Raw genomic sequence first — 23738 nt, forward strand, 5'->3', positions numbered from 1 at the left:
TTCTGGAGCTGTCATATCAGTTAACTGCTAGAAGTCTGATGTTATTAATATATTATTGTTATTTTGTTTATTTTCATTGGTTACACATTCTGACATCAGACTCGGACTTCTCTTGAACCGAATTTTCATGTGCGTATTGTTATGCGTTTACCTTTCTGCATTGGCTAGATGTATAGGGGAGGGTTGAGATCTCATAAACATGTTTAACCCCGCCTGTCCCAAGTCAGGAGCCTCTGGCCTTTGTTAGTCTTGTATCATTTTAACTTTTAGTTTCTTGTGTACACTTTGGAGTTAAGTATGGCGTTCACTATCACTGAACTAGTATATATTTGTTAAGGGGCCAGCCGAAGGACGCCTCCGGGTGCGATAATTTCTCGCTATTTATTTTCAAAAATTCAACATGAAAATCTCCGATAGATGATTTCTCATGGTCCTAAGTTTAGAGAACCCCAATACATCAATTGGAACCATAACTTCAAAATAATTATGGATTTCATTGAGGACTACGCCAGGGCATGGGCTAAGCGAGAAGAAGTTGAACTGGACACTTTGTCAGAATGGGTTAAAACAATCAGGTCTCTGATAAAACATCGAATTCACAAGTTGAAAAACTGTGTGAACGATCGACCAAAGTCCGTTTTCAGAGACAAAGAGGCCATGAAATGTCTATCAAATCTTCATGATAAGTATGTTGTTGTTCCTGCGGACAAAGCTTCAAATAATATTGTCTTTGTATGTAAATCGTATTACTACGAATGTTTTTTAAAAGAATTGGGTATAAAGGAGCACTCAGGTAATCCCACATACAAAGACATATCATTTGACAAGGATGAGATTTTGGCAAATCATAAGTCCTTCATGGCTTCAATAAACATTACATTGAACACCAAATCAGAGGACTTACCTTGTTTGTATTGGATACCAAAGCTTCATAAAATTCCGTACAAACAACGGTATATTGCTTGCTCATCTTCATGTTCCACTAAAGAATTGCCGATTAGATTGACTAAAATTCTGTTCGCAGTGAAAGAGGGTCTTCAGAAATACTGTGAAACTGTTTACTCGCGTAGTGGTATAAACCATATGTGGATTCTTAAAAATTCTAAAGAACTTCTAGACATGTTTAAATCTCTTTCTTTTTCTGAAATTAGTTCCATCAAAACTTTAGATTTTCCAACCCTGTATACCACCACTCCCCATGTGAAATTGAACAATTGCCTAAAAGAAATAATCCACAATGCCTTTCAACCTAAAGATGGTAGCATACGCTATAAATTTATTACTTTAGAATTTCATAAGGCATATTTCGTTAATAATGACAAACAAAAAGGTAAAATATACTACACAGAAGAACAAGTGATCAGTATGCTGGAGTGTCTCATCGACAACATATTTGTTGAGTTTGGGAACAAACTGTGCGCCTCTTCTTGCCGACCTCTTCTTATTTTCATATGAATCGGAGTTCCTCCAGACACTTGTCAAAAACAAGAGGATCAAAGAAGCCAGATTATTTAATTTCACTTTCAGATATATTGATGATGTTCTTTCCATAAACAATCCGAACTTTTCTGATTGGGTTCCATTAATATTTCTCACAGAACTACTGATTAAAGAAACAACAGACACGGCTTCCTCCGCCCCATTTTTAGACTTATATCTCGAATTTGACTTACACAGTCATCTCAGTACCAGAATTTATGACAAACGAGACGATTTTAATTTTAAAATTATAAATTTCCCCCACCTTAGTAGCAATATACCAACTTCACTTGCATATGGGATATATATATTTCCCAACTTATTCGATATTCAAGAGCTTGCAGCTCCTACTTAGACTTTGTAAAACGTCATCAGTGCCTGAGTAGAAAGTTGATGAACCAGGGGTATGTCAAAGAACGTCTTGTCCTTTTCCTAAAATCGGAAGGTACCAAGACCTTATTAATCAATATTCCATATCAACTTCTCAAATAATACACGATGGTCTTGATGTATAAATTCTGCGTACTGATGTTGTATATCATCTTAACAACGTTTTGTTGTTCTTTCGTTTGTCTTTGTTCTATTATTAATATTACTTTTACTGTTGAATGGTTTTATGTGATATCCGTTTGACGTGGCTCGGTACTTATACATCTCGTCAACGTGTTTGTATTGGCTTTCATTTTTTAGTGGTTTGTTTTGTATATGCTACTTTTTGTATTTCTTTTGTTCTTATAACGTGACTCTGTACTTTAAAAGATCCCGTCAGTATGATATTGTTCTATTATATGTCATGGTATATTTCTATTATGAAGTACTATATACGTTGAACCACAAACGTCAAAAGCATTCAATCGCGTAGTGGAATCAACTGTTTTTGGATTCTTATAAATTCTACATATAACTTTTGGACTAGTTTAAATCTCGGTCTATTTCTGAAATTTATTCTTACATACTTTTGATTTTTTAACCTTGAATATTGCCTATGTAAGTTTTAAAATTGATTGTATGCACATTGAACATTTATATGACGTATAAAAATTTCTGACGTCAGACACTCAAATCAATCAATGTATTCGTAGATAGTAGATGTGTTTGTGTTCTGTTAAATTGTTCCTTTTAAAATTGTTATACGATGATGACTGATGTACCCATATTTATACTATTTTATTAATTGTGTCTGTTTAATTAACGCATCAATGTAAATATAACGGAATTTGATGAGACTGTCATTAAAGTAAGAGGGTTAGCGCTTTGAATCAGGTTTAATACACCATTTTCTACATTTGAAAATGCCGGTACCAAGTCAGGAATATGACAGTTTTTGTCCATTCGTTTTTGATGCGTTTTGTCAGTTGATTTTTCCATGTGATTATGGACTTTCCGAATTGATTTTCCTCTAAGTTCAGTATTTTTGTGCTTTTACATTTTTCTACATGGAAGACCTGTTGGTAACCTCCTGCTGTTGTTTTTTCTATGGTTGGGTTGTTGTCTCTTTGACACATTTCCCATTTCCATTTTCATTTTTATGAAAACTTACAAATGCAAATGTTGATCAAATCGTTCTAAGAGAATACATGAAAGATATAACGAAAACAGATCAACGAAATTAAATCCATTACTACAACCACTTAAAAGAAGTGTACCCGATTAAATTAATAAAATCTTATTACATAAAACTTTGAACAGTTTTATTTCAAGAATTGAAATACAACTGTTTAAAGTTTTATGCAATAAGCATAATCACAAAATGACGAAATCAAAAAATGTAAACATTTCGGAATTGAAATGGCGACTTACTCATTGACAAGTAAAAGACCGGCAGATCGTGAACTATTCCCTTTATATACGACGACGACCATTCGCTATTACACATCAATTTGAAAAAACATCGCATTACAATGAATAAATGACCATATTACGTAATATTTTATAGTATTGTTTTAGGAAATGTGCGAAATGGCAAATAAAACTGTCTGATTCATATTTATCAATAAATTGTCATGTAAGCAGAAGTAAATTTAAATTGTGGTTTTTAAAATAACGTTAAACATTAGTTTTGAAACTAAGTGTTATGAATATAAAATGACTAGTGTGCTGAACATCAAACTTTACTAGAAAAAAATTAAATTATCTACATCAGGGTCAACACTAATGTGCAGGCAAGAATGCGGAAAGCATGTTTACACAGATGTATAAAAGAGAATAATTGCTGATTATTTATACATAGATACCATTGATATCACCGAGAGACAGAACACCAGGTATAACACTTTCAAATTAATAATAATAAGCTCAAGTAAATATCTTTAAACAATGCTTCACATTTATAAACATTTAGGACATATAATAAGACTGGTTATATATCTCAACATTATTATTCATAATTATTTCCTATGCGTCTTGAATAAGATTTAATAACAAAAAGTATTTATGTATAAATGTTTATTAATATCTTGTAATCTTTTACAGTCAGGATGAATACTTTTATTACCTTAGTCCTTGTGTCCGTTTCCTTTGCAAATGCTGTACCCAGATATGGCGGCGGTAAAGGAGGTTAGTTTTTTAAATTTACATAATATGATTTTTGCTCTATTTTACCAAACTAAGGAAAAATTCGAAAAGTTTGAATATTTTTTTAAGTGTTTTGGTGATCTATAATTAATTCCTGAAAAAGTTCTTTAAAAAAATAAAAATATCGATTTGTGATGATCTGATTTCATATTCAATTACTTGATTAAGTTTTACGACGAATTTAACATGACTTAGATTAATGATTGATTATGGTTTGATGAACGTTCAAGGGCTTATATATCGTTCAAATACAGTGCAGTAACATGAATTAAATACAGGAATTGATAAATTATAAAAATTTAGCCAACCTGGTCTTTAACCTTACAACTGGATAATTATGGATTCCCCATTTGGTTGTAGCAGGGAATCCATAACATGTTAAGAGCGTTGAACTCTTCACGACTAAAAGCACGTTCGAATCATAATGCTTTAAAAGGTGCCGTTTTCAAATTTGTACGGTTTCAAATACTCTTGTTAGAACTTTCAAAAATAGTCTACCCCCAAATGTCAGAATAAAAATATTCTCTTTTTTTAATATCTTTATGTAAATACTTCGGTATGGCAATTGCTTTGCTGGGATTTAGTTCTATACAAATCTGTTAAAACCAATGCGGATTTTATTTTTGGATAAGTTTGTACGACAGTGGAACGTAAGTCATTGATATTACGTATAAATATCGATCTTTCTAATGAAGTGAGAAATAGTTTTAGATTATAATAATCATCACAAAAAGAATAATTATAGAAATATGGCACCAATTTTATTTCCAAAATCGATAACATAAGACAGTTTAAAAAAAAGAAATTTTATAGAAAAATGATTGAAATTAACTAGAAAAGAAAAAAATTCAAAACAACAAAATGTGTTTTTCTATCATTTAATACCGTTGTATAAATTATTTCAGTAGGTGGATCAATCAGTGGATCAATTGATGGATCTATTGGCGGAAATGTTGGAAGTGGCTTCGGAAGTGGACTTTCTAGTTCTCTCAGTGGTGCTCTAAGCGGAAACTTGGGTGGTGGCATTGGAAGCGGAATTGGCGGCGTAGGTGTATCTAACTCTCTCAACGCTGCTCTTAATGGAAATTTGGGAGGTAGTCTAGGAGGTGGATTCGGCGGAAGTGGACTATCCAGTTCACTCAACGCTGCTTTAAGTGGAAACTTGGCCGGAGGCATCGGAGGTGGTCTTGGCGGTAATGGAATATCCAATACTCTTGCTGGTGCTCTAAGTGGAAATTTGGGAGGTAGTCTAGGAGGTGGTCTCGGCGGTAGTGGACTATCTAGTTCTCTCAACGCTGCTTTAAGCGGAAATTTGGGAGGAAGTCTAGGAAGCGGTATTAGCAGCAGTGGCATTTCAGGTTCTCTGGCTGGTGCTCTAAGCGGAAATTTGGGAGGTGGAATTAGTGGTGTTGGTGCCGGCAGATCTATCTCCATCAGCATTAGTGCATACCTTAGATTGATTTCCTACATCTCTGCTCTTCAACAAACCATCTCTGCCAATACCTTAGCAGCAAGTTTGAGCGGTGGAATCAGTGGTGGAATCAGTGGAGGAATCGGTGGTGGAGTAGGAGGTGGATTCATTGGTGGTGCTGGATCTAACTTTGCTGGACAATTTGACGGTGGATTGGCTGGTTCTGTTGGCAGATCTGGGTTCGGAACTGGAGTAGGAAGCAGCGGATTTTCTGGACAATTCGGAAGTAGATTCAGTGCACAAAGTGGAATCGGAGGTATTGGAGGAGCCAGTGGTTTGAGTGGAGGACTTTCCGGAGGATTAAGTGGTGGCATTTCTGGTGGACTAGGAGGTGGTATTGGAGGTGGTGCAGGAGGAATCAGCAGTGCTAGCCTTCAAGGTCAGTATTCTTCTATGTAAAAAAGTTATACCAATTGAAACAGGAATTCTAAAATATGAAATTTTGCGATACTTTATATGTATGAAGAAACGGAATATGAAATGGACATCTGTTAGTGACTGCTCCAGTAGTACATGTATATATAATCCTGTTAATGACACATTTCAAACTTATGATGAAATATTAGCATAATAAACAGCCTGATATATTAGAATAGATAGAAACAAAACACTTAATTAAGTGTTGTAAATAACATTATTTATTTAATAAATACCGACTTAAGATCGATAACGATTTCCCTCGTTCTTATTTTTTCCCGTTTTTTTACAGGGATGGGGTTTGGGTGCAGTTCAACCATTTGATTGCCTTGAATCGGATGCCATCGATTAATCTTATTCAGACGCGCGTCAGCACTGGCGTAACTAATTATGAATCTGGAATGTGCAACCAATGATTCGCTGTATGGTACAGTTTTTCAATTGAGTAAATTACGCGTTGTTGTGTTTCTATTATTCTTTTTAACTTCATCTATTATCTTATGTCGTTTTCAGCTGCTCTTCAAGGAAGTGTAAGCAGTGGATTCGGAGGCAGATCTGTTGGAAAAGGTAAGTTTTAAAAAAGTTTTAGATATAACAAGATATATAGATATAAAGATTTAAGATTTAATCAGACATAGAACAAGGACAGTGTTCTCGATAGTTCGGGTCAATTTACCTAATATTTTTTAAAAGAAAAACACGAAAGTTATTAATAATCATTGGCAATATTATATCTTATTATTTATAATATGCTCAAAAAGAAAAAGTGATCAATTACAGTGCACATTAATTTAAATTGATCTCGCCATTTCGGGGTCAAACTCTATTCGAAGATAATGAAATCTTATGAAATGTTGATATTAAAAAAAATAATTTAACAGACATCTCTTCAGTTTTATATCAATCTGAACAAAGAAGTTTACATAGTGCTTTGCATATTATTGTATTAACATTCACATATAAAAACAACCAACATAAGAAATATACAATTATTTGAAATGACACACATAATATATATATATAGAAATACCAAAATAATAAGTAAACGTATGATTTGAAAATAAATTATCAGGGATAAAAAAGTGATAAGTAAAGTTTTATTTAGTGTAATCTATGTTTAGTTTGATAAAAGTGTATGCAAAATATAATGTATTTTTCAATAAGACATACTAATATATATCATTTGTTTTGTAGGAGCATACTAAATAACACATGTATATTTATTTGACGCCTGAAGTCGATGAACGAACAAATCCATTTCTCTTTTATTGTATTTACTTGGTATTAGAATAAACATTGTCATCAGAATCAATTGTGTTTAGTAGTTTGTTTTCCTTTTAATACAGAAATTACAAAATACAAACCACTTCCATAACCAACAATAATTCTAGTCCTTGTTGTTTGATTTTTTTGATTTTCAAAAAATTTGTTTAACGAATCTAATAGATATAGGAAGATGTGGTGTGAGTGCCAATGAGACAACTCTCCATCCAAATAACAATTTAAAAATTAAACCATTATAGGTTAAAGTACGGCCTTCAACACGGAGCCTTGGCTCACACCGAACAACAAGCTTTAAAGGGCCCCAAAATTACTAGTGTAAAACCATTCAAACGGGAAAACCAACGGTCTAATCTATATAAACAAAACGAGAAACGAGAAACACGTATATATTACATAAACAAACGACAACTACTGTACATCAGATTCCTGACTTAGGACAGGTGCAAACATTTGCAGCGGGATTAAACGTTTTAATGGGCCCAAACCTTCTCCCGTTTTCCGAAACAATAGCAGAATCTAAGACTACTTTTTAATTTCATACTACCAATAACTGTGGAGAAATATACTCTAATGCTTTACATTTTCAAACTTATTCGGTTTTCAATAGCATGTAGAAACCAGTCGCCCCAAAAAATTTCCCAGCAATAAAGCGTGTTTGGTCAGAATAATTACATGTGATTACTTCCTGCTTCTGAACGACTGATATTTGCCCTATTTTATTGACACGAAGACAAAATATCTATGTTTATCCAAAACACCTTGAACAATTCTGCTGTGAAGCAATCTGACCACGGACTATTATTATTTTTCATCCTTTTCAAAGCTTGTGATATTTCAGTAAAGGTAATATTACCTTCTAGTGAATCCTTTTTATTATCTTTTAATTTAGGTGTTAGAAATGGTATTTTCCCTTAAACATTGACTTCTTTTATACACTCTAGTTTTCTGTAAAATTTCTCAAAAAATCAATTTTGTTTGGTTCAAGATTTCTTTAAAAGTTTTATTTACAACATATTGGGTTAAAAGATTTATATATATATATATGACATGCACACGTATAAAAATTGCGGTTTTTATCCAACGCAGTCATAGGTTTGAACGTAGTTTTCAATTTAGACTCGTTTATATTTTTTGTTTAGGCATGTATCATATTTTCCCTCCGGTTTATATGATCCGTTCATCCTATATATTGACTCTTAAAATTCAAGAGTTAATCTAAAAATGAGGGTACTTTCTCTAAAAATGAGGGTGCTTTTTATATGGCCTTCCAAATACCGTTTCGATCCCTAACATCACTGAAGAGACATTTATTGTCGAAATCCGGATATGGTGTACTAAAGAAACATTGACACCGAATGTTTGTGGCACAACATCCTGTCCACAAGTTAACAATTTTTTTTTTCTGTGACGTATTAAATTTATAATAAGATCCATTTTGTTACAACCTGTGATCAATTTTATTTGGCAATCGCCAATGGCAATCAGCAGGGTTAAAGAACATCAGTTGTTCGACCTGTTAGTCAAATGCGTTTTGTTTAAATATACTTTTTCACTCTTTTGGAAAATGTTGTTTGTGCTGTTTTTAGACCCTTCTACAACGAAATTTGTTTGACATGCACACGTATAAAAATTGCGGTTTTTATCCAACGCAGTCATAGGTTTGAACGTAGTTTTCAATTTAGACTCGTTTATATTTTTTGTTTGGGCATGTATCATATTTTCCCTCCGGTTTATATGATCCGTTCATCCTATATATTGACTCTTAAAATTCAAGAGTTAATCTAAAAATGAGGGTACTTTCTCTAAAAATGAGGGTGCTTTTTATATGGCCTTCCAAATACCGTTTCGATCCCTAACATCACTGAAGAGACATTTATTGTCGAAATCCGGATATGGTGTACTAAAGAAATATTGACACCGAATGTTTGTGGCACAACATCCTGTCCACAAGTTAACAATTTTTTTTTTCTGTGACGTATTAAATTTATAATAAGATCCATTTTGTTACAACCTGTGATCAATTTTATTTGGCAATCGCCAATGGCAGTCAGCAGGGTTAAAGAACATCAGTTGTTCGACCTGTTAGTCAAATGCGTTTTGTTTAAATATACTTTTTCACTCTTTTGGAAAATGTTGTTTGTGCTGTTTTTAGACCCTTCTACAACGAAATTTGTTTGACATGCACACGTATAAAAATTGCGGTTTTTATCCAACGCAGTCATAGGTTTGAACGTAGTTTTCAATTTAGACTCGTTTATATTTTTTGTTTGGGCATGTATCATATTTTCCCTCCGGTTTATATGATCCGTTCATCCTATATATTGACTCTTAAAATTCAAGAGTTAATCTAAAAATGAGGGTACTTTCTCTAAAAATGAGGGTGCTTTTTATATGGCCTTCCAAATACCGTTTCGATCCCTAACATCACTGAAGAGACATTTATTGTCGAAATCCGGATATGGTGTACTAAAGAAATATTGACACCGAATGTTTGTGGCACAACATCCTGTCCACAAGTTAACAATTTTTTTTTCTTTCTGTGACGTATTAAATTTATAATAAGATCCATTTTGTTACAACCTGTGATCAATTTTATTTGGCAATCGCCAATGGCAATCAGCAGGGTTAAAGAACATCAGTTGTTCGACCTGTTAGTCAAATGCGTTTTGTTTTAATATACTTTTTCACTCTTTTGGAAAATGTTGTTTGTGCTGTTTTTAGACCCTTCTACAACGAAATTTGTTTGACATGCACACGTATAAAAATTGCGGTTTTTATCCAACTCAGTCATAGGTTTGAACGTAGTTTTCAATTTAGACTCGTTTATATATAACTATATATATACAACTCGTCTAAACATCAACCCAACAATGTTAGATCTGTAAATTTACTTTCGCAAATTTTTGGTTCTTCCCTCGCCGGGATTCGAACCCATGCTACTGTGATATCGTGACACCAAATCGCCTGCACTGCAGCCGTCCCGCTAGACCACACGACCACCTGGGCTCTCAAAAAAAGAGCTTTCGGTGGGCATATGTTACCTTTCCACGTCAGTTAAAATCTAGTTATATATATATATATATAGTATCTTGTGGGAACGACATAACAATCTTGTTGGAACAACATAACATCTTGAGGGAACGAGATAGTATTTTGAGGGAACGACATAGTATCTTGTGGGGACGACATAGTATCTTGAGGGAACGAGATAACTATCTTGTGGGAACGACATATCATCTTGAGGGAACGACATAGTATCTTGAGGGAGCAACATATTTTTGTTTCTTTCATGGCCGCATTCTGCCACCGTACAATGCAATACTGAAGCAAATATTCTCTCGATACAAAACACATTTCTGCTTAACTGACACCCATTACATTGTCAATTACTTTCTTTTTCTCACAAAATTAGTACTTTCTATCTTTACACATGTTATGACTTTTAGACTTTTATTAAACCAGACACAATGTTCTTTTAAAGAATTCAGTCCTTCAAATATTTCTTGTAACAAAATAACATGATCTCCTCTGTGTATTACGAAAAACAAATCAACATTGTCATAAAACGTCACAAAACTTAATTCAATAATGTTTATAAGAAAATACATTACTAGTCAGCACATGGCGATTGTTTTGTTTGAACTATCTTTTGTGTGTGCTAATTAGACTGTTCGAATGGTATTCATAATACTTTTTTGTGCCAGTTCGTCTTTAAATTGCACACGGTATTCTGCTTTCCATTTCTTTTCCTCGCCGCATTTTGTAAGTCAGGAGCTTATAATGAAGTGGTTGTTTTTCTTGCTGTGTATTTTTATTATTGTTTTAAACATCAGGCCATGAGGTTCTCTTTTGAATTGTTTTTACATTTTAAATTTCTATGCCTTTTATAGCTTACTGTGTGGTTTATGTTTTTCTCATTGTTGAGGGCCGTACGGTGACCTATAATTAGCGATATAACTTTTATGTCATTTGTTCTCTGTTTGAGATTTGTCTCAATCATACCATATCTTTTTTTTTACTATTTAAAGAAATTCCTATGCCTCGTTTGCCGAGTGATCATAAAGAGTTTATTTGCATGCAGTAATCACTATATCATGTCAACATTGAGGTTGTGAAATAAACCCAGCTCGTTTTTATAAGGGTGTTCGACTACGATCCTTAATTTCTAGGATTGCCATTGTCAGTATTCTCCTGTTCCCACGAAGGTCAATGTCCTATTCTAAATCTTGAACGATCCTTAAAAAGTTTATTTAGATTTCTTTTATAAAAAAGTACATTTTTTGCCATATTTCGATTTCAGACTTATTAGATATCGAACTATTGGACGTCGGACTATTTGGGTGTCGGATTAATGGCGTATCGGACTACTTGGGTGTCGGACCAATAGAGTGTCGGAATAATGGGGTGTCAGAATATATAGCTATATAGGCTGCCCTATATATAATGGTTTACTTTTACAAACTGTGACTTGGATGAGAAAGTTGAGAAAATCAGCGGACAAAAAGCTAAATTATTGGACGAAAAACAAAACGGACAAAAAACAAAAGTGTCGAAAAAAATTATAGACAAAAAGCAAAACTCGAAAAGCAAAAGTGTCTGACAAAAAGCACCGTATCGTTCGCTTTCAAAAATATACTGCGAAAAAAAAAATGAAAATTGAAAATTATTGATACAAAATAAAACAATCTTACATTTGTATTTATAGAAATAAAAGTTATAAAGGTGGGATAAATAGACTGATATGGCTATAATTCACCTAGTCTGTGTGGTATTATAAGATATTTAGATTCAATGGCATTGCACGATTTCATCTCTATTCACCAACAAAAGAGACCCGGGTTAGACATACAAATCTATTTTGTCTTTACCTATAACAAATATCAATAATCATATAATTGAAGAATGATTTAAAGTCTTCGTATCCTCAGATCTTTCACGATGTTCAAGAAACTGTCTTCAAAAAGATGCATTCTGATATGCTTACTGTACATCACGTGTTATTCCTTAAGCAATTGCATTACACAATAAAATATATCCTTCACGATAACACGAGGTCCCACAATAAAGTGCACAAGTGAATTTAATACAAAAATAATAAAAAAAAAAACGTGTTTCCATGATCCTAGATAAAAATGTAATTAGAAGTATAGGAAGCTTCTTTTTGTAATTTCATAGGGTTGTAAGAATGAAGCGCTTCATAAATATCATGATAAATTGAAATGTGACCAGTATAGCTACTAAAAAACGTGGATTTTTTTAAATGAAAAAAAATGTGTGGACTTGGACGGCGTTTTTTGTTAACTTAAGCAGAACTTATCATTTTGGACTTTAACGGTGCCACAACGGTGTCATGAGAACTACTTACTGTTCCAGAACAGTTCTCTTGACAGTAACTTAATGTTAGAAGTGATCTCTACTGTAAACTAGTAAAGGTTGCACTATGTAGATACAGCTGTTTCTCAAAACACGCTTCTTTTGGGGAGGTCTTAAATATTCATAGTAAATTAATTTTGTTAACATACTGGTTCCCACTTATGCTCTCTGTGTTCCATCTCACAGAGACATAACTTGGGAATGTTACCAGTAAATAAACATGTGCATATTGTTTACATTGAAATATGTGGTAACTTTTCATTCGAGGTAGGGGTAGTTAAGAAAATTAGTGTTAGTTTAAACTCTGAGAAGTTCAGAGCATATAAACGTTGAAAATATGCCGCACAGCCCTATATTTTGACCTTTGAAAAAAATTGTGGTGCACTGTGATGAACTTTCAATTCTAGGATAAGATTTTTTTTAAACTTCATAGTTAAAGTGGTACAGTTTTAGCCGTAAAAGGAGTTCCTATGGGAAATTGCATTTTCAATGCAACCTAAAGCATATCTCATTCGTTCACAGTAAAACATGTCACCAGAATGTTTTGGGATGTTTCAGGAAAAATATGTTTAGTGTTTGCGTTTCTCGGGTAACAATACAAAGATTGGTTCCCGGCTATATCCATGCGACTCCAAGTACTCTTCTAAAGATTTTTTGTAGAAGAATCATTAAAATGAAAATTAAATCTGACGTCGAATATTGTAGATTTTTTTTATATTGGATGACATTAATGAAATTTACGATGATTATTAGAAAATTAGGACACGCCAGTTCCAACTCTTAATGGATAAAATAGAGAATGGAAATGGGGAATGTGTCAAAGAGACAACAACCCGAACATAGAAAAAACAACAACAGAAGATCACCAACAGGTCTTCAATGTAGCGAGAAATTCCCGCACCCGGAGGCGTCCTTCAGCTGGCCCCTAAACAAATATATACTAGTTCAGTGATAATGAACGCCATACTAATTTCCAAATTGTACACAAGAAACTAAAATAAAATAATACAAGACTTACAAAGACCAGAGGCTCCGGGTGCGGGAATTTCTCGCTCTGCGTTGAATACCTTTTGGTGACCTCCTGCTGTTGTCTGTTCTCTGGTCAAGTACACATTCCCAATTTCCATTCTCAATTTTATGAGAAACGCAATGAACTTGTATTCTACAATTCAGGTTTTTTGAAAAGTTGTGATCCAAAGGTTATTGACCATCGGAAATTTGCAATAAAAATAAAAGTTAGGACTAGCTGAGCTTCTTTAAGGTTCACCATATTCTACATATCATATACAAGACAAAAATCGACAAAATTATTGTATAGTTTCAGATAATACCTAAAAAATCAAATGGTCCAGGCTTTAAGTCCGACTGGTTAAGCAAAATTGAGTTAGGAAAGCAGAAAGAAAAAATGTCACGAACACAGCGATTTTTTTCTTTGTACCAAGTGACTTTGTTTTTACACTTATTGTATAATTACACCAAATGCAAAAACAGAGCACAGTTCCAATGGTCATAAAGGCCCAAGTAGTACAACTCATGTTTTGTCCTCTCCATAGGTCCAAACTTATGTCTGCAGGGTCTAACATGCCTACCCCTAATTTTAACAAAAACTGACAAACATTCCTTTTGGTAAATGTTTAACCACTAGGTACAAATGATAGGTAATGGTCTAAGGTTGAATGGGCCTAAAGGTTAAGGTGGGACATTTCATAGTTTGTCTTCACCATAGATCCAAACATAGATATTTTATGGTTTGTCTTCAAAAAGTCCGAACTTGGGTCTAAATGGCCTAACATGCCTACCCCAAATGTTTTAAAGAGTGTCAAAATTTCCCTTCGTCAATACTTTTTACCTACTATGTGCATTTTATAGGTAATGGTCAAATGTCTAATGGGCCAAAAGGCCCAGGTGGGACAACTGATGGTTTGTTTTCACCAAAGTTCCGAGTTTAGGTCTAAAGAGTCTAACATGCCTACCCCTAATTTTTAGAAGTCTGTTAAATACGTTTGAATCTTGTGCAACCTTAGGGTTTATAGACATATCTGAAAATAGGCTCCTACTTAATTATTTTTCTACATTGGCTAGAGGTATTAGGGGTGAGATCTCATAAACATGTTTAACCCCGCCGCATTTTTGCGCCTGTCCCAAGTCAGGAGTATATTTTGTATGTGCCTGTCCCAAGTAAGAAGCCTATAGTTTCGTGGTTGCCGATGATTCATGTTTGTCGACTTATTTCTGATTTTTTGTAAAACAAAAATAGAGCCGATCATACAGTATGGGTTTTTGTCATTATTGAAGGCCGTATGGTTGCCTGTCATCCCAATAGTCTAGATCATGCCATAAAATCATAAAATGCCGGGTGGCCCACTTTATTCGACTCGATTTACCCCCCCCCCCCCACACACACACCACTTTATATCGCTAAAAAAGGAAAATGCATAAATTGAAAACAGCACTCGATCTAAAACTACAAATGCAATTGAGCTGAAAATTTACTTGGCCTCACAGGCACTCGTGTTAGAAAAATTAAGGTATCAGTTATATTTTTTTCTGAAAAAAGTGACTGTGCTTGATCTTTTTTCAAGCAATACAACAGTGCGCACAGTTTTTAAACAAAGTCAGTGTTTGATTAAAAGGGAAAAATTCCTGCTACGCTCAATATAATTGGAACGTTTTTGACCATTAACCCAGTTAAACAACGGGATCTTAAGTTTTTCGTAAATGGCCGAGAAATTGATTTTGCTATTCTCTCATGCACCGCTTGCTTGGAAGCATTTGTTCTTCTCGAGTGATTTTGCGGCTAAGGCTTGGGGGACGGTAAGGGGTATGGGTTTTTTTGGCGACAAGACGAAAGAAATTTTCTTTCAATTTAAGCATATGCTGAGGCTGGATAGCTCCCCCCGGCCAGAACATCAAATGGTTGCTGTTGGATTAAGCATAATTTTTTAAACGTTCTTTTTTGGAGATTTTCTTTTGTCACTGTTTTACTTAATTTTGGTAAATTGTGGATTTGAAATCTGAAATTAATATACAGATGGTCGAAACACGATGGGGTGGGTTCGAAGTCCCCGGAGGTGTGGCATAGCATGACCCCTCCAAGATTGGCAAAATTTAAGAACGATCAAAAATAGAACTACTCGAAAACTACAAATGGGATTATGCTGCAAATAAAAATTGACCTGTATTTCTGATGGTGCTAAATCATTGAACAAGATTGAAAAACATCATTTGTTCCAATCTCAACTTGTAATCTAGGGCAGATATCTAAAAATACCTCGAGACAATAGAACATGTCTAACTTGTAAAACCTTAGAAGATGAAAATCATTTTCTTCTCCACTGTCAAATTAATAACGTTTTACGTATAAAACTTTTTAATGACATGGCAATAGATAATCCTATGTTTTCAAATCTATCTGATACACAAAAACTAGTAATCCTACTAAATCCTTCTAATATAAACCAAGTGAAAAAAACAGGTTCCTTTATAAAACAGTCTTTAGAGCTGGGGACAGGGGACTCTTAGTTAGTTTTACTAGTATATATATAGATATGTGTGTGTTCAACTCAGTTATTTTATTGTTGTTGTTACTTTTGTTTATGTCACAAGTATAATGTTGCTTATATGACAAATAAAGATTATTAATTCAAATAAATGTATACATTGTATTTCACCTTTTAACCCCATACAGTAGTGAAATTTTTTATTCATGCAATCGGCAACAAATGTACACATTGTGTATCTATATCATCGTTAAGGATTGAAAGGTCGAATACAATGTATAAACAATTACACAAAGAAGTTTATTTAAACAACAAACACGTGTCAAGAATTTGAAATGAATTTAGAAATTTCCAACATGCGAAACCTTAATTTTTATACAAAATCGGCTTAAATGGTAGCAGAGGCGGATTTAGCGGGATGGCAAAGGGCCATAGTCCCCACTTGTTACGTTAAGAAAATCATTAATTAATTTTGAGAAAAGTGGTTATTTATTTATATACCAGAGCAGAGTATAAAAGTAGTTATTTAAAGAAAGCGAGATTTTGATTGGATAAAACAATTCATTTACCATAAGCTGAGTTCATTTTAGCATAAGCTAAAATCATTTCAGAATAAGCTAAAATCATTTCAGCATTAGCTAAAATCATTTCAGCATAAGCTAAAATTATTTGAGCATAAGCTAAATTCATTTTAGCATAAGCTGAATTCATTTTAGCATAAGCTTAATTCATTTTAGCATAAGCTTAATTCATTTTAGCATAAGCTTAATTCATTTTAGCATAAGCTGAATTCATTTTAGCATAAGCTTAATTCATTTTAGCATAAGCTAAAGTCATTGTAATTTTAATATTTATGACCTTGATTCTGCGCCAACATTTATGTATAAAACAATTCAGCATATGCTAAATTGATTTTAGCTTATGCAAAAATGAATTCATCTTATGCTAAAATGAATTAAGCTTAAGCTTAAATGAATTTGGCATATGCTAAATTCATTTTAGCATATGCTTAATTATATTATAGCATATGCTAAAATGATTTAAGCATATGCTAAATTCGATGTTTATGACCCTAATTCCGCGTCATAGTTTTCAGATGTTTTTGTCTGAAAGTTCTATTAAAAGTATCTTCAACATTCGTAGACATAAACTGATGCTTCAAGTTTTTCAACAAACATATTATACAAGTCATATTGTCAAGATAAAATTGTAACCCTCAATAGACCACTTTCAAGTTAATCCGCCACCGAAAAAAAATCGTCAATTATGCGCGCCTTTGTGACGTCTTTTTACCAGTTAAGGTGGTATGGGTGTCTTTCGCCATCTTGGATTGTAAAAAACAGAGAATCTAAGGTCAATATTTTCTATCAAGTTAGCAAAATTTGATGTGAATTTTCATAAAAAAGAACCACTTTATAAGAATATAACTTAGAAATATATATATATTTACAAGACGTAGATTAATTTTGGTTGTTTTTGAATATTTTACAAATTAGCTTTAAGGGGAGGTAACTCTATAACAGTGCATTTTCTGAAGGACTCTACATGAAATTTTCCTATTTTGTCTTTTAGATAGAAAAAAACGTACGGTGACCCTATCTTTTCTTTTGATATTCTCAAAGCATTGTCTGAAAGCAATTATTTCCTAATTTTTTTTTACAATTCTATCATTTTGTTTAGTTATTATTCACAAAATGGTGTTTTTTCCTGTATAATCCATACAAAATTTGTCATTTTGTCACAACCTGTAGCTTGAGAAAATGCACGGTGACCTATCATTTTTATAATATTTTTGATCATGTATCAATAGATACTACATTTTGACAAAGTATGAACAAATTCTATCATTTTTATTTTAGACTCCCATACCACCTTAAAGGGGATTGCCTGTATCCCTGCAGTTTTAACGTTTACCAAGCGTCTTAGTGATCGTCATTGTGCAAGATAAACTAGGAATAATGTTTGTTTTGTAAGTATTTAATTACAATTCCCTAATGACAGCAGTGCTGATTGTCTATTATTACAATTTAATTTGCCGAATAGTTCGTGCAATATAACATTATAGTTTTCCCAGCTACTCGCTCAACATTGGAACGATGCCCCTAAACGCTCGAATGATGTTCACTAAAACCAGAGCGTTTGACGGAAATGCTTTAAACTCGAAAGTTGTCTTTTGGTATTTGCAAATGGACGCGTATCTCACAAATAAGTATTACCTTAGTATAAATCAATTGTACTTTTTCACGTTTCATTACTTAGAAGAAAATTATTTAAAATATATACAAGTGAAAACTTTACCAACAAAAAACTTATTATTAAAATGGTATCAGAAGAACGACGGTCTATGTAATATATGTAACGAATAAGAATATAATAACCATGAAAATGCCTGTACCAAGTCAGGAATATGACAGTTGTTGTCCATTTGTTTGATGTGTTTTATCATTTGATCTTGCCATTTGATTAGGAACTTTCCGTTTTGAATTTATCTCGGAGTTCAGTATTTTTGAGAGTTTGCCCGATTGAATTAATAAAAACATATTGCAAAAATGTTATGAACAGCTTTTTTTCAAGAAATGTATACATATATATATGTAATTTGTCTAAACATCAACCCAACAATGTTAGATCTGTATATATATTTTTTCTTCACTCGCCGGGATTCGAACTCATGCTTATTATATATCGTGGCCCAAAATCGCATTGGACTATGCCCTACGCGCTAACTGGATAAAACATGTTACTTATTTGATTGATATGTGTTTGAAGAAATCACAAAATGTAAACATTTCGAAATCCAAATGGTGACTTGCTCATTGACAAATAAAAGATCGTGGACTATTCCCTTTATAAAAACTATTCGCCATTACACATCAATTTAAAATAACATCGCATTACAATAAATAAATGACCATATTACGTAATAATTTTTCTCATTGTTTTAGGAAAATGTGCGAAATGGCAAATAAAACTGTCTGATTCATATTTATCAATAAATTCTCATGTAAGCAGAAGTAAATTTAAATTGTGGTTTTTGAAATAACGTTTAACATTAGTTTTGAAACTAATTGTTATAAATATAAAATCACTAGTGTGCTGAACATCAAACCTTACAAGAAAAAAAAATTCTATACATCAGGGTCAACATTTCTGTTCAGGAAAGAATGCGGAAAGCACGTTTAAACAGATATATAAAATAGAATGATTGCGGATCATTAATACATACCATTGATACCATCTAGAGACAGAACACCAGGTATAACAAATTCAAATTATTAATTATAAGCTCAACTAACTATCTTCAAATACTGCTTCACATTCATAAACATTAATGATCAAATGATAACACTGTTTATATATCTCAACATTATTATTCATATTTTTTCCAATGGATCTTGAATTAGATTTAATAACAACAACTATTTGTACTTTTTGTCAAATTTTCCTTAATAGTTTTTGTTTTATCTTTTACAGTCAGGATGAATATTTTTATTACCGTACTCATAGTGTCCGTTGCTTTTGCAAATGCTGTACCCAGATATGGCGGCGGTAAAGGAGGTTAGTTGTTTAAATTTACATTAAATGATTTTCGCTCTAGTTCACAAAAAAAATTCAACAGTGAGTACACACAATACTATTTTTGTCAATTATTCTATTTATTCTTAGTTTGAATATTTTTTAAAGTTTTTTGGTGATCTATAATTAGTTCCTGGAAAAGCTCTTTCAAGAAAAAATAATTTTTGTGAAGATTTGATTTCAAGTTCAATCTGAGATTCATTTTTATGACGAATTTAAAATGATTTAGATTAATGATTGATAATGGGTTTAAGAACGTCCAAGGGCCTATATATCATGCAAATACAGTGCAGTAACATGCATTAGGTACATGCAGTTATCAATTATAAAAATTAAGCCGACCTGGTCTTAAACCTTCCAACTGGGCAATTACAGATTCCTCAGTTGGTTGTTGCTAGGAATTAATAACGTGTAAAGAGCGTTGAAATCTCCAAGACTGAAAGCACGCTACAAAAGGTGCCGTTTTGCAAATGTTTTCGGTTTCGCATACTCTCAAAAATGTCAGATTAAAATTTGTTCAACTCTTTTTTTATATATCTTAATGTCAATACAGTATAACTTCATTCTATTTAATATTTCGATAACAAGAGTCAGAGAAAAATTTAAAAGAAAAACGATAACCAATTTACGGGAAGATCATACACATTTATAAAAGCTAAATTTGGTTTGCTATCATTAAATATAATAGTATAAACTATTTCAGTAGGTGGATCTATCAGTGGATCAATTGATGGATCTATTGGCGGAAATGTTGGAGGTGGCTTCGGCAGTGGACTTTCCAGTTCTCTCAGTGGTGCTCTAAGCGGAAACTTGGTGGTGGCATCGGAAGCAGAATTGGCGGCGTAGATGTTTCTAATTCTCTCAACGCTGCTCTAAGTGGAAATTTGGGAGGTAGTCTAGGAGGTGGTCTTGGCGGAAGTGGACTATCAGTTCACTCAACGCTGCTTTAAGTGGAAACTTGGCCGGAGGGATTGGAGGTGGTCTTGGAAGCAGTGGGATATCTAATTCTCTTGCTGGTGCTCTAAGTGGAAATTTGGGAGGCAGTCTAGGAGGTGGTCTCGGTGGTAGTAGACTATCTAGTTCTCTCAACGCTGCCTTAAGTGGAAACTTGGCCGGAGGGATTGGAGGTGGTCTTGGAGGCAGTGGAATTTCTAATTCTCTTTCTGGTGCTCTAAGTGGAAATTTTGGAGGTAGTCTGGGAGGTGGCCTCGGCGGTAGTGGACTCTCTAGTTCCCTCAACGCTGCTTTAAGCGGAAATTTGGGAGGAAGTCTAGGAAGCGGTATTGGTGGCAGTGGCATTTCAGGTTCTCTGGCTGGTGCTCTAAGCGGAAATTTGGGAGGTGGAATTAGTGGTGTTGGTGCCGGCAGATCTATCTCCATCAGCATTAGTGCATACCTTAGATTGATTTCCTACATCTCTGCTCTTCAACAAACCATATCTGCCAATACCTTAGCAGCAAGTTTGAGCGGTGGAATTAGTGGTGGAATCAGTGGAGGAATTGGTGGTGGAGTAGGAGGTGGATTCACTGGTGGTGCTGGATCTAACTTTGCTGGACAATTTGACGGTGGATTTGCTGGTTCTGTTGGCAGATCTGGATTCGGAACTGGAGTAGGAAGCAGCGGATTTGCTGGACAGTTCGGAAGTGGATTCAGTGCACAGAGTGGAAATATCGGAGGAGCAGGCGGTTTAAGTGGAGGGCTTTCCGGAGGATTAAGTGGTGGAATTTCTGGTGGACTAGGAGGTGGTATTGGAGGTGGTTCAGGAGGAATCAGCAGTGCTAGCCTTCAAGGTCAATATTCTATGTTAAAAATTTAAACAAATTTAAACAAATATTCTTAGATATGCAATTATGCGATGCAGTACTTTTAAAATATAAAGGAACGGTTTTCGAATGGAAATAAACAAAACATTTTATTAAGTGCTGCAAATAACATTTTTCGTTTCATAAACATCGACCTATGACGTATACGATTTCCCTCGTTCATTTTTTCCCTTATTATAGGGATGGGGTTGGGGTACAGTTCAAACATGTCATTGTCTTGAATCGGACGACATTGATAATTATTATGTAGACGAACGTCAGCACTGGCGTAAGTAATTACGAACCTGAAATGTGTAACCATGATCTGCTGTATCACACAGATTTCGAATGGATTAAAAATACGCGTTGATGTGTTTCTTTTTATTCTTTTTATCTTTATCTGTAATCTTGATGTCGTTTTCAGCTGCTCTTCAAGGAAGTGTAAGCAGTGGATTCGGTGGCAGATCTGTTGGAAAAGGTAAGCGTTTAAAAAGGTTTAAAGTATAATAATAAATATATATATATATAAAGACACTAGTAGTATACCGCTGTTCGAAATTCATAAATCGATTGAAAAAAACAAATCCGAGTTACAAACAGAAACTAAGGGGGAAACACATCAAATATAATAGGAGAATTACAACACAACATAAACACAACACTAAAAAGCGACACACACAGAAACGAATTATGATATAACAATATATTAATGATTTGAGTTTTAATCAGACAACAGCAACATATACTGAGTACTTGATTAACTTTGTTAGGGCAGTCGATGAAATTTATCCCAAACATTTTTATAAATTTGACATACTAACATGTTGTGAAATGTTGATAAAACAACAATGGACCTAATATACCTCCCTTCAGTTTTATATCAATCCAGACAAAACATATTACATAGTGCCTACATATTTTTATATACTAGTTATCAAAGGTACCAGGATTATAATTTAGTACGCTAACATACGACTCATCAGTGACGCTCAAATCAAAAATACTTATAAACCCAAACACGTACAAAGATGAAGAGCGTTGAGGATCAAACATTCCAAAAAGTTGTGCCAAATACGGCTAAGGTAATATATGCCTGGGATAAGAAAATCCTTAGTTTTTCAAAAAGTTCAAAGTTTTGTATACAATATATTTATAAAAATGACCACATTATTGATATTCATGTCAACACCGAAGTGTTGACTACTAGCCTGGTGATACCCTCTGGGCCGAAACGTCCACCAGCAGTGGCATCGACCAAGTGGGGTAAATAGTTATCAAAGGTACCTAAGTAAAAGTATGATTTGAAATAAACTAGCATTATCAGGATAAATAAAATATAAGTAAAAGTTCTATTTTGATTTAAAGTTTATGCAAAATTAAATGTATTTTTTAATTAGATAGTATATTAATATATATCATTTGTTTTGTAGGATCAGCATACTAAATAATATATGTATATTTATTTGACGCCTGAAGTCGATGAACAAACAACTTCATTTCTCTTTTATTGTATTTACTTGGTATTAGAATAAACATTGTCATCAGAATCAATTGTTTAGAACTTTATTTTCCTCATAATACAGTAATTCCAAAATACTAACAACATCCATTTGTTTGAGGATTGCTATGTTCAGAACCAAGTGAAACAGAACAAAAATAAGAATGAAAAATGGAACAACATAAACACTAGACCGCCAAAAATAAGAAACACAAAATTACACAGAAACGGACTATTTGTTAACAACTGCTATACTCCTTACTTGATACAGGTCATTTAAAGAAAAATAGTAGGTTGAACCTAGTTGTATTGTTACCAAAATTTCCCGCTTATATGGCAATGATACAAATACTGCTAAAATGTAAAGGGAAAATGGTCCCAAAAAGTCTCAAGTTTGTGTTGACTAAACATCGTTAATTGGATAGACTATCACTATTTAATACGAATTACATATTCCTTAACATCATTTACCAAGGACGAGATTTTACAAAATCACAAATCTGTCCTTCTTTCTTATGGTATCAACATCAAAGAAAACGAAGAAAATTGACCATCAATATTTATACTGAATACTAAAACTACACAAAAATCCATATAAAGAACGATATATACCTGGATCGACAAAATGTTCGACTAAATAGTTATAAGGTCACCAGGATTATAATCAAGTACGCCAGACGCGCGTTTCGTCTACATAAGACTCATCAGTGACGCTCATGTCAAAATATTTATAAAGCCAAACAAGTACAAAGTTGAAGACCATC

At 33.6% G+C, this 23738-nt stretch overlaps 1 protein-coding gene across 1 annotated transcript; it reads left to right on the plus strand.

Annotated features, from left to right (window-relative positions):
- Nucleotides 1–5132: 5132 nt before the first annotated feature.
- On the plus strand, nt 5133–22920 carry LOC134714394 (uncharacterized). Its single transcript, XM_063575635.1, has 9 exons — nt 5133–5147; nt 5209–5246; nt 5284–5903; nt 6455–6508; nt 19573–19656; nt 20378–20516; nt 20626–21464; nt 21901–21954; nt 22907–22920. The coding sequence occupies exons 1-9, from the start codon at nt 5133–5135 to the stop codon at nt 22918–22920; spliced, it is 1857 nt and encodes a 618-aa protein (XP_063431705.1).
- Nucleotides 22921–23738: the final 818 nt, after the last annotated feature.

The sequence above is a fragment of the Mytilus trossulus genome, chromosome 4 (assembly GCF_036588685.1).
Source record: "Mytilus trossulus isolate FHL-02 chromosome 4, PNRI_Mtr1.1.1.hap1, whole genome shotgun sequence".
NCBI classification, from domain to species: domain Eukaryota; kingdom Metazoa; phylum Mollusca; class Bivalvia; order Mytilida; family Mytilidae; genus Mytilus; species Mytilus trossulus.

Bases quoted from the DNA above. Each gene is read 5' to 3' on its own strand.
- LOC134714394 (XM_063575635.1), top strand. The intron at 6,509-19,572 runs GTAAGTTTTAAA...TATCTTTTACAG, and splicing joins AGGCAGATCTGTTGGAAAAG to TCAGGATGAATATTTTTATT. The intron at 20,517-20,625 runs GTAGATGTTTCT...CGCTGCTTTAAG, and splicing joins TCGGAAGCAGAATTGGCGGC to TGGAAACTTGGCCGGAGGGA.